The sequence below is a fragment of the Diplotaxodon limnothrissa genome, linkage group LG19 (genome assembly GCF_057381915.1).
Source record: "Diplotaxodon limnothrissa isolate DT_005_m linkage group LG19, D_limnothrissa_male_GT1.1, whole genome shotgun sequence".
Taxonomy (NCBI): Eukaryota; Metazoa; Chordata; class Actinopteri; order Cichliformes; family Cichlidae; genus Diplotaxodon; species Diplotaxodon limnothrissa.
The window spans coordinates 23,044,493-23,056,519 of NC_140614.1; the positions used below are offsets into that span (position 1 = coordinate 23,044,493).

Below are 12,027 nucleotides of genomic sequence, written 5' to 3' on the forward strand. Positions count from 1 at the left end.
GCCAAGACAAGTGGACTAAAAAAGCCACAGAGAAGCTTCACTGTCAGTGTCTGTCAGCCATCTAATTTCACTTACTTAATTTATGTTTTTTTCTTTTTTGTGAACTTTCAGATAAAAACTCACTGAATTAAATAAGCAAAATACAAGAGGAAAAGAATACACATTAAGAAACAAAAACAGGACTCAAACTAGAAGCTTTGGTCATATAAAAAAATTCAGGAGTCATCATGAAAACAACCTCTCTTTACTTGTTTGCTCAAATTATGGCTTTCAAATGCAAGACTGGAATGACTGAGTCTACGGTGAGTTTTTTTCCCTGCAGTCTGCTCCATTTGGATGTGAAGTGATTGAAGACTGAAAGCAGATTTTTCTGCTTTTATTTTGGTTTGTGGAACCTCGAAAGTGAAGCAGCACTGACAAATCTGTGTCACTCTACCCTCTATCTGAGTCATGTCAACAGAGAAGATTCCTCCATATGAAACATTCCAACTGGACACACAATCTGATTTCACTGATATATATTCCAAACATTGCAAAGTAACACTCAAACAAGTGTTTTTTGTCCCGTAAACTTCACCTAACCCGCAAGTGGTTACGCAGGTGGCTGCCCCTCCATGAGCCTGGCTCTGCTGGAGGTTTCTTCCTTTTAAAAACAGGGAGTTTTTCCTTCCCACTGTCCTTGCTCAAAGGAGTCGTCTCTTTGATGGGGTGTTCTGTCTATTATTGTAGGGTCTTTACCTCACAGTATAAAGTACAGTATTTGGTAATTATATTGTCTCTTTTCAGGGCTTTTTGTTGATGTGCTAAAATGCATTCACAACAGGTTGTCTGCATGAGTGTACTGGATTTAATCAAAATAACATATGCTGCATGTAGACAGTGAGGGAAAAGAGGTACACCAGACTGTGGCCTTGCAGAGAAGAGGAGATTTCTTCATTTCTTTAAGAAATGTTCAAGTATCAAACAATCATTGTTCTGTTTTATTATCTCTGCCTAATGTCGGCTACAAAGTCCACTTTATCTCAGACTACTGTCATCTACCACTTCCTCTCAGCTCTGACAATGGGTCACTTGGATCTCCCGGGTCTGCTCAGTGACCCTGTCACAGTCTGGGTCATCGCATAGCTCTGCAAGTTAAATAGCTGTAAGAAAACACATTAATCTGTGAACACTTGATGAAACTGGCCTTAAGCTCCCTCTTTACTGTCCTGCCTCCCCCCAGTGCACTGGCAGCTGTGCCCGAGAATAGGCATGTAAACCATGTAGGCCTGACACCAGTTGTTTTGACTGAGAGCACTGAGGCACTGACTTATTGTGCAACACAAGGCAGAGTCTTTTGGCCAGCTATAATGCCAAAATCCCTGCTGTAAACTCACCCTCCCAGTCTAAATTGATCATTTCCAGGATGAAGTTTGGAAACATTTTCCACCAAAAGTTGCAGTTAATCATGTTAGAAAATGTTGATGCAACCAGCAAAACCCAGCAAGTTTTTTAAAATGAATTTTTTTTTATTTAATGACATGTTTCATATGTCTATGCAGTTTACAATCAAAATAAAGGTATTCACATGCAGTGTGAACCCCGTATCAGTCCAAAACAACAGCAGAAGTTTATTAGTATGGACTGTGAAGCATGATGTCATCCGTTGGTTAGTGAAGCCCTGTTGTGAAGCCTCGTTGACCTGCCCTGAAGCATCATCCTTTTGGTCACTAATGGGACCATAATTTATAAAGCAAACATCATGTTGAATTTATTAAGACTTGAAAATAGCAGCGGAGACTATAAACTCATCAGTAGAGTATTTGCTGAGGTCATAGATGAAGTGAGCATTAGAGACTTTTTCATATAAACTTCTATAAATCTGACTTGTTTTTGCAACCACAGTATCCCCAGTAGCCCTCACTTCCCTGAGGGCCATTAGACAGAAAGCAGGTTTAAGGAACTTCTTCAGTGGCTTCTCTTTATAGATCTGGAAGCTGAACACATCTTTCATATGGGTTTTAGCCATGCAAGCAGTATGATCAAGCCAGTGCCTGTCAGCTGGTAGGTCCAGTATTCAGACCCAGACTGAAATACTGAAGTACTTTGCAAAAGTAACCCTAATTTCTTTATATTTTTCTTGGACAAAATGGGTGCAGTAATTTATTAAATTATGTGCAAACATACATGTAAATACAGTATATAAGGTAAAAACAGCTTGTACAACAGCCTGAACTCTCTTGGGCAAGCTTTCTAGTAATTTCTTCAGGAATAGTTCTCCGGGTTTCTTGAAGGACATCCAAATCTGCTCTTTGGATATTGGCTGCCTTTTGTTGCATTCTCTACATTTGTGTCCATAATTCCATCAACTGTGAGAAGCTCTCCAATGCCTCTGGCTAAAATGCAAACACAAAACACTCCACTGTGCATCTACACTTGTGTACAGATGGCTGTAGACACTCATCATTATATCTCTCTCCTGACCACCTCCATACATACTGACAGTGGTTTCAGCCAAAATTTTCAAATGTGGATTCATCACAAAAGACCAGTTGCTACAGATTTCCCTGTGTTAGTGTAATTTGGCGCTCCTCAGCCCTTTCTCTCTGTTTTTTTCCTTAAGAATTGCTTCTTGACAGCCACCTTTCAAGTGAGCTTGTTTCTGATGAGGCTCCATTGAACAGTGGATGGATCACCTGAAGGCCCAGAAGCATCTCTCAGGTCCTGTGTCAGGTCTTTGCTAGATTATTTACTGTTTCTCAAGGAGATGAATTTCAGATACTGTTAATTTGTTGTAGAGAGGATTTTAGGCCTATCACTTCTCTTCTTTTATCCTCAACTTGTCCAGATTACAGTTTGCTAAGACATGCAAAGTTTTCAGATAATAGTTCTTTGGGAATCACCTAGTTTGTGGAAAAACACTATTGTATGCATAGCAAACTGTGTTATCTTTTTCATGGATTAAACTAAAGAAATGGAAACAATTCCTGTCTTTTTATGATAGACTTCTAATAACAAAGGGCTTAAAAATATATTTTTATAATTCTTAAGATTCTTTGCCAAGTTGTCTGTTACATGTAGACACAACACTGGTTCATCCCTTGATTTAAGTGTCTTTTTATACTTTAAGGATTCATAGGTAAGTGCCAACAAACAAAGAATCATTTCTGTGAAAATGGTCAGACTGAAGGAAAAGGAATAAAGAGCAATCAACGTCCAAAGAAAGACTTTGAAATACCTTCAGAAATGGAGAACTATAGTCCAAGACCACATATAAAAGATAAAGAAGTGAGGGGTTGACTCAAGACTTTTGCACAGTGCTGTATCTCTTTGATGGATATCTCCATGACAGTGTTGTAATAAAAATGAAGATCATTTACGCTTTAAAACAGCCCCACCATCAGGTCATCTCTACACACTGTATTCTTCAATATTTAAGTGAACAAATACTCAACTTTACCTTCAACATCAGCTTAACTTAGAACTGCTAGAAACAGTTACGACATGAAGTTGGTGCTCGCTAAAAATAACTAAATAAACACATGTTGTTACTGTGCCTCATATCTCTGTCCACTTTTTGCAACATCATCAGCTGAGAAGATTTTTGTGGTTATTTGTGTGCAATCTCGGTCTCTGTCCGAATATGTCTTCATGCATGCCCTCTGTATTTACTACATCAGTCAGCGGACGAAGCAGGGCGTGTCTCACCACTGCATGCTTGTTACATTAACAAACCAACTTTAAAATAAAATATGCCACAGATCCATTTTTGGCCATATTTTAATTCGATCTTTTTATTGTTGCTGTTTTGTTATTACACTGAGCGACTTGAAACTGAACTGCTGCTGCTGCTTAGTATCAGATGCTGGGTAAATGTAAAAGGAAGCTTGCTACTAATGATTTTTTTATTTGGGTATAACATGCAGCATTTGAAATGCACAGACAGACAGAGAGACACTATAAAACGTTCCAGATGGAGATATGCAAAGTCCATGAGTAGAAACCGATCTTCCCACCAGGGCCACTAGTCTGGCTTTCTGATTAGGCCCCATTTGTTTTCAGACTACACTGCTGATTAAAGCCGCTTGAATCTGAACTACTTCTGACATTTGAGGGAATCCTTCTGAGGTTTAAGGAAATAAGACCAGGACTCTGAAGGGGATGCAAGACCTGAGCCTACTTGTATTTCGTCGGTGTGTTTTCAGCTACTCCCAAATGATCCCCTAACAATTCTTTTACTGCCTAGATAATTATTCACTACAGTGGCAAAGCACCACACATTGGTTTAACAACTTTTGATTCCAGTAAAGCCCAGCCTGCAAGCTTTGCCAATAAACAGACAAACTGTAATTAGGCTACTTAAAACCTCAAATTTGGACTTTTTAGTGCTCACACATGGTGGTCTTTAAATTCTTGATATCAGCTGTAATATACAAGCTGCTTTTAAAATGTTATTTTAAAAGTAAAAGGTACTTCACAACAAAAATGCAAGGATATCAGAACAAAGGTTACCAAAAAGCAAGTTTGAAAAGACGAGTTTGTCACATTTAGTTATCAGCTTTGTGCTCTTGCTGCACAGCCAGCGGCTGCTGAACACATGAGGTCAAGGACCTCAAGTTCACTGATGTGTGCCGCTGCTCGGAGCTCTTAAAGTTAAAAACATAATCCTGAAGTGGACTCTGAAGTTACTGGGGAGCCAGTGCAGCTGGGTCAGCAAGGGCGTGACCAACAAGTCTTGGAGCAGCATTCAGATAATTCTGCAGATGTTCCAGGGAAGTTTTGTAATGTGATGAAATTAAGTGAGGAAGATAAATTTCCAACGCCAAGCATGACATAAGAAATTCAACTTGGCAATATTTCTTAAGTGAAGAAAGCTAAAGTGAACCAGAGATTTAACGTTAACAACCAAAGTGATCAATCTTCCTGATAGAAGATATAGCAGAAGTGGCAAGAGGACCTAGAGCTTTCATTAACTTTGACACAAATCTGTTAGGCGCACAAACAAGGATTGTTGTCAGCCATTCAACTGTTAGTTGAGTCTAAGCAACTATGTTAGATCTGTAGCTTAGAAACATTTTGTAACTAAATAGAGATATATAACTGAATGTCATCAACATACCAGTGATAAGAAATGTCCTTGAAAATGTTCAAAGTGTACTGAAGAGGGTGCAGATATAACAAAAACAGTAAAGGCCCCAAAAGTGAACCTTGTGGCAGGTCAGGTCCAACATCAACAAACCTGAACAGTAGTATTTGCTGCCATACTTCTCCTACTTCTCAAACGTTTCTTTAAAGTAAGAGATAAATTCTGATTAATTCTCAAACATTTTTACATGAAATATGTTTGATAATCGACAGGCTAAACTGAGGGAGAAAAGGCAGGCATGCTTTTTGCCAATGCTCGAAATTTATCAGCAGTAGACCAACCACTATGGTTCAGACTGAAAATCTAAAAGAACTAATAATGAACTACTGTAAAACTTTCTTAAGATTTTTTGATGATGTATTCTAAATAAAAATTGGGGTGACCTGACATCTCCTGTCGCCCCATTTTTACAACATCCTTGGCCTTAAAACATGAAGCTGTTTCATCTCTCCTCGGGTTTATAGACTATAGGGATTTTCTTCTTCTTCAGCAAAGTAATATTCACTGCTCTTTGTTTACATCCTAAAGGGAAAACCCAAGTCTGCCTTAATGCAATATCCTGAGCAGCTTCTGCGCACAAGAGGGGGGCCTGACTCCTGGAGAAATTTGATCCCGCATTCGGCCCTTTAAAGGAAAATGGGATGAGTCTGTTGAATGGAGCTGTGAGTGAGTTGCACTGAAGTCGCTGCGCTCCGAAGGAAAACGAAGGACGGCACCGGGACGGACCGACACAAGACATGAAAGCAAAGAAATGAATGAGAGAAGCGAGTGGAAGTCGACGCGGTGACGGAGACGTTATGAGCCGAGTTGCGACGAGTTGCCGGGGAAGGTGTCCGTGAGAGGAGAGACTCGACTGAGAGGTGGGCATAAACAACGAAGTCACAAGGTAAAGAAGCCTTACAGTGGTCCGTTTTAAAAGCACATGACATTAAGTGATCTAGTTCATTTATATCTTCAGTCACTCGCGGAATTTTATGATCGTGCAAAATTAAATAAAGTCGCGTGCAGGAGGCTGCTGGGGACAAAAGACGCCTGTGTATTTTGAGAGGTTCCTGATGGCTCGGTTAACTTTTTTTTTTTTGTTTCTGCAGACCTACGCTTTACGGTTGATGCTGTGCTGCTGAGCTGTGCACACACCTGTTCCTTGTGGACCTTTTTTCGTATAATGTCTCGCCCTTGGGTTAGCTCTAAATGCGTATATTAAAACTGCGATGTCTGCATGTGAAGTAAGAAGGAAATAACATCTGTTGCATTGGGTTTGCATGACCTTAGAGTAAAGTGCGCAGCTTTTCTTTTTTTAAAAAATCCCATCATCTTTTTTAACATGTGGGGAAATCGTAAAGGCTCACATTGCTGCTCCAGATCAAACTGACTTCTCCGGCAGGGGCTATTGCTGTGATTTAACACATTCTCAGGCTGATATATAGACCCGAGATATATATATGTATATGTGTGTGTGTATATATATATATATATATATATATATATATATATATATATATATATATTCCGTTCCACACAGTGTGTTTAAGCGTGTCTCCTGCTATAACTCTTGGATTTTATGTCAAAAGCAAAGGCTTTCTATGCCCTGCAGCGATAACTGCAGAAGCCAGGACTTAAAAGTGTGTGCAAAGGACAGAAGAGTTGCAGAGGTAGATGTTTACACCTCAGTGCAGAGGAATGTCAGGGCCTGTATTTAAGCCCGAGACTGATAATGAGTGTGGTCAGTTTGCTGAGGCCTGTCATTAACCTGGGCTGGGAGAGAGCTGCAGGTTTTCTTGCTGGCAAAGGTTAGGAAGAGGAGGAGAGGATGTGGAGGAAAGAAGGGATGGAAAGTGAGAGGTGTTGGAGGAGAGGTGAGTAAGACAAGACAGATAAGATAACTGGGGAGGATAAAGGTGAGGTGTAGTTGAGATTTTAAAAATAGCCTAAAAACATCCACAAGGCTCTGCAGTGGTTTAAATGTGTAATTTTAGAATTGTAAAGTTACCCTTTGAGTATAACTATAAAAACAACAGCAAATGATGTTGTTTTTCTATGTTTCTATCATGAATCGGGTCAAAGGTTAATAAACAGTGAGGCACTGATTCTTAAAAAAAATATAAAGTGTGAGGCCTACCTGACCAGATGGGAGTCAACAGTGGTCCCCCTTTGTTAAACACATGAGGCCACCGAGGAGACGATAAGGCAATATTTAAAACACCCACACTTGACTCCTCGTGCTCTCGGATAGGTTTTCTGTGTCAGCTCTCATGCACAGAGGGATCTGCCACGCTGACACAAATCTGCTGTGACTGACCCAGATTTACGCACACGCTGCTGTGCTGTCTCATGGGAGTCTTTTTCAAAGTGGGGGGACATGCCAAAACGCAGGGAAGCCAAGTTGGACCTCTGTGGAGACAACAACATCGGGGATTTGAAATGTCTGGTGGGGATGATATGACTGAACCACCTAATCACTTACATCACCACAGCTGCATGCTCAGCAGTGTGTCAGTGGTGTGCACGCACATGTGTCTGTTTCCAATCTAGTCCTCTGTGTATCTCCATCTGCGCCTGCCTGTGCTCTGGTAAGCAAGCGCTGAAGAGTTACGACTGACCGCGGAGTGTGTGTTTGAATACGTGGTGATTAAAGAGGTTCATGTCAACGAAAGGACCGACTTGAGACTCCTTTTTTTTTTTGTGCGCAGAATGGCAAAGGTGCATTCACACGCTGTCCACACAAATTCCTTTATTTCAATCTGTGATTATGAATAAAACCTCTCCTTACTGAATACCAAATCTCACTCAGTTTGAGGAATACTGCAGTATAACTGTCAGTGGGAAGCGGTCGTCTCCTATGGCAGGCGTAGAAACTATCCTGCTGGGATCGTTGCGGTGGCGTTTCCATCCAGACGTCTTTCCCAGTGTTTGCTCTGGCTGTGGCTGTGTGCAAGTTCTTGCAGCTAGATGGAAGTAGAGAAGCTCCCAGGGCCTTCACATCTATCTGCTGCCAGGAGAGCACTCGCCGTTCTGCGCTACATCCCTCGCATGCATCTCCCCACACAGTCCGCTCTGGGTGGCCCAAGTGTTACCAAACATGGATCTACCGTGCAGATCCTGGAAAGCTTGTTTTTGTTGTCTTGACTTTCTTTCTTTCTACCCCTACCACCTGAATGTTTCCAGCACAAGAGACGATACTTGAGTAGAGAATAGTATTTATCAGATCATATTTAACACTAGACTCAGTGGAAAATTGCCTTCTGCATTGCTGTAAACCATCCCATGATTGAGGGCTATACTTGAAAAGGATAAAATGACTCCAGTTTAATTCACGTTGGGCTGTATTGCTCCCACACACCTTGAGAATAAACTAATTCTTGACAAGCTGGTGTTGTGGGGTTGATTTTTATCTGCATGCACTCTGAGGAAGTGAGCAGAAAACATTTCTGTAATCTTTATTTGCCTTCCCTCCTCACCTTGAGCAAGTTTAACTTTACACTTGCTGATTATTCAACTGGGTTCCTGGCACAGGTTGCCCTTAGCTTTAACAACCTTTAATGTCTCCAACAAGCAAAGAGCACTAAAGGAATTGGTTCAGGGAGAATTAGCATAGCAGTGCTGAGAGTGTTTAACAAGCAAATGGCTTGTTTACACCCAGCTGTTTTAGCTCCTGGAGGAGCATCTGGCGTTGTCTTTCCCTGTTCTGCACAGTATGACCCAGAAGGGCTTATTCAAGCCAAGGGATCCAACCTCTTACCCACAATGGCGTCTGGCTTTGCATGACCCTCATACCCTCCAGTTTGCCCCAGAGAGAGACAGAGACACAGGGGAACTCTTGGTAGATGGACCTTGACTGTCCAGGCTGGGCACAGCGGTTGGCTGGTAAAACCTCCACTCGCATGACTTCTGTAATTTGTTTTCTAGGCCTGTATTTACGAGCATGCTAATTGTAGGGAGCGCCATGTTGCAGTTATAGTTGCCGGACTTTGAACGTCTGCTGTTCTGCTGATGGTGTCTGGCTGCACTTTGAGACTGGATGTCTTTCTGTCTGAAAACTCAGCTTTTATAACTTCCTTGAGCTTCATTTGTTTTCATTTTGATGTGCAAATGTTCACACAAACCTGCACATTAGGCACACAACCTCAAAGCTGATCATTAGAACTACTTTTATTTCGGGATGTTCACACAGCAGGCCTTTAACCTTTTTAAATGAGTATCTTGTCGAGGGAAAAAAAGCCACCAGTCAATCGTCCTCAGGTAAAAACAACTTAAGCGCCCCAGTTTCCCACATTCAGAGCTCGGTCCATTCACTGTCACACATTCTTTCCTCCTTTCTTTGCTGCAGCAAGCTGGTGCCCCCTCCTTTTTAGCTGTGATGGGACTGTCATGCAGAAAGACACTATTGTGCTGCACAGGATCCCGTTTTGCTCCTTCCTTGTAATTAAGAAGGGATTGCATAGGGGGGAGGGCAGGGGATTGGGTTAGTAGGTAATTTGGCTAAAAAGCAGAGCACTGACCTGCTTTGTGGCTGGCAGACCTGAGAGCCAGTACACATGAACCGGCTCCCCCACTGACAAAAAGTCTCCCTGCTGAGGTTTTGTTCAGTGTGTGTGGGCATGTGCAGAGACTAAGAAAGAATAAGATAAGATAACCTTTATTAGTCCCACACGTGGGAAATTTGTTTTGTCACAGCAGGAAGTGGACAGTGCAAAAGTTATGACGCAAAAATTAGAATACAATAAGAATAAATACAGTACACAACTGTACAGAATAGAATAAAATAAAATACTATATACAGTAGAATAAAATAAAATAAATATACAATAAGATAAAAATAGAATACAAATACTATATACAACTGAGTAAAAATACAACGATGACAGAAAAGATTATTGCACTTAGTATTATTGCATATGTATGGATGTGTGTGCTTGATCAGTTAAAGTCTTTATTATGGAGTCTGACAGCAGTGGGGAGGAAAGACCTGCGAAATCTCTCCGTCCCACACCGTGGGTGCCGCAGTCTCCCACTGAAGGAGCTGCTCAGTGCTGTCACAGTCTGCTGCATGGGGTGGGAGATGTTGTCCATCAGGGATGACAGCTTAGCCGCCGTTCTCCTGTCACTCACCACCTCCACTGGGTCCAGAGGGCATCCTAGAACAGATCTGGCCCTTCGGATCACCCTGTTCAGTCTCTTCCTGTCCCCAGCAGAGATGCTGCCGCCCCAGCAGACCACGCCATAAAAGATAGCAGAAGCCACAACAGAGTCATAGAATTTCTTCAGGAGTGGGCCCTCCACTCCAATAGGAAAGGCAAATAAAAAATAATCCTGTGGTGATCTCTCTACAATGTTTATTTATGTGCCTAACACTTGTGTTTGCATGTAGGTTTCTTTTTATGTGTCACAAAGCAACACAGAAAGTAAGAGGAAGCTTTCATTAAACTTGTGTCATTGTGGATTCATCGTTAGTATTTTCCTTACTCACGTTTCGTCAGTGAATCATGGGAAGTGTGGTCAGCAAAGGTTTTGTGCTGTAAATGAAAACAGAAGCTGAGCCTCGTAGGGAAATGCCTTTCCAGGATGATTTTTTTTTTTAACCTCCTGCTCAGGGATGTCATTTTCAGTCTTTGATCAAATTTGCAAATTTTCAAGTTTGTGCAGCCCATTCATAACTATTAAAGTCAAACCATGCAGGCCCAAAGTTTACAAGCAGATTTGTGTTTTCTGTATTTCAGTCCAGAGGAAGAGCCCTGAATTCTCGCCATGGCTGACGTGTTGGAGAGCAGCGGGGCAGGAGCCGCTGGAGCGGCCAGTGTGGATTGGCAGAAACGCTGTATCGCTCTTGAAATGCAGCTGCTGAGGTTCCGGCTCCAGGCAGGGAAAATCCGAGAGCTGCTGGCAGAGAAGGTGAGAGTGAAAAGCATCATGGGTAGTAGTTACACATAGAAACTCTGCCCAAAATCCCCAAATCATTCTCTTATTCACTCATTTACTACTCCCTCTTTAAAAGACACTAGAACTGTATTGACATTTGGGACGTTTAACAGTTATTGGCACAATTTTCCAACTCTTACAGGTTCAGAGTTATACTACAGTAACATAGAAATATGGTAATGTTGCTTTAGAACTTAGTGCAAATGCTAATTTGTTCATTTCATTTTGTTAAAAGTGTAATTGAGAGCTTAATTAGTACTCCATGGTGTATTGGTTAAGACATTTCGATTGCATGTGAATGGTTTTGGGACTGGGAAGAGATGCAAAACCCCTGGAAGAGTGGTGTCAGGAAGTGTGTCTACAATGAGGTGACTATGCAAATAATGGAGCAGCCAAAAGAAGTTTAAGTGGCTCCATGGTGTAGCGGTTAACACGAGACTGATTTAGAGTTCAGACGTGATTCTCTGTAGAGTCTAAAATGTGACCTACATAAATGGCTACATTGTTGCCAGCGTTCATGGTTGTGCATGGAGCATTATCAAAACATATTTGACCCTCATATCCATTCCGAAAGTTTTTTGCAATCTCCTTGATTTTGATCACATCTATGAGTCCTTCCATTGGGGTGGTTATGCTGTTGCTGATAAATTAAAAAATGATGGCAAACAAGTAGGCTAGAAATGCATACAAGGAGTTGACAGTACTGAACAGGCCAATAGTTCTAGACGGCATTATACTCTAAGTTTTTAGAGGAGTGTGCAGTTACTTATCACCAAGTGTAAATTCCTTAATACACAAGAATGATTCCCATTTCAACACCAGTCAAGCTCTTATGGGGCCTTTATAATCTGATCCTTATTCAGTCAAAGTGACACAGTTATAGCTGTCATGTAGTGGAGCTCAAATCCTGTCTTATTAGTTTTTGTACAAGGTTAAAGATGTGTGCGGCTGTGGCTCAGGTGGTAGAGTTGGAGGTTGGTAGATAG

General features: G+C 41.4%; 1 protein-coding gene across 1 annotated transcript in view; it reads left to right on the plus strand.

The window, feature by feature from the left end:
* Window positions 1-5,801: 5,801 nt before the first annotated feature.
* Window positions 5,802-12,027, plus strand: part of plekhh1 (pleckstrin homology, MyTH4 and FERM domain containing H1) — a 32,942-nt gene continuing 26,716 nt past the window's right edge. Inside the window, exons 1-2 of the mRNA XM_085342339.1 lie at window positions 5,802-6,011; window positions 10,843-11,014. Coding sequence (XP_085198465.1) covers window positions 10,871-11,014 — 144 coding nt within the window. The 5' untranslated portion in view covers window positions 5,802-6,011; window positions 10,843-10,870. The remainder of the gene's footprint in view (window positions 6,012-10,842; window positions 11,015-12,027) is intronic.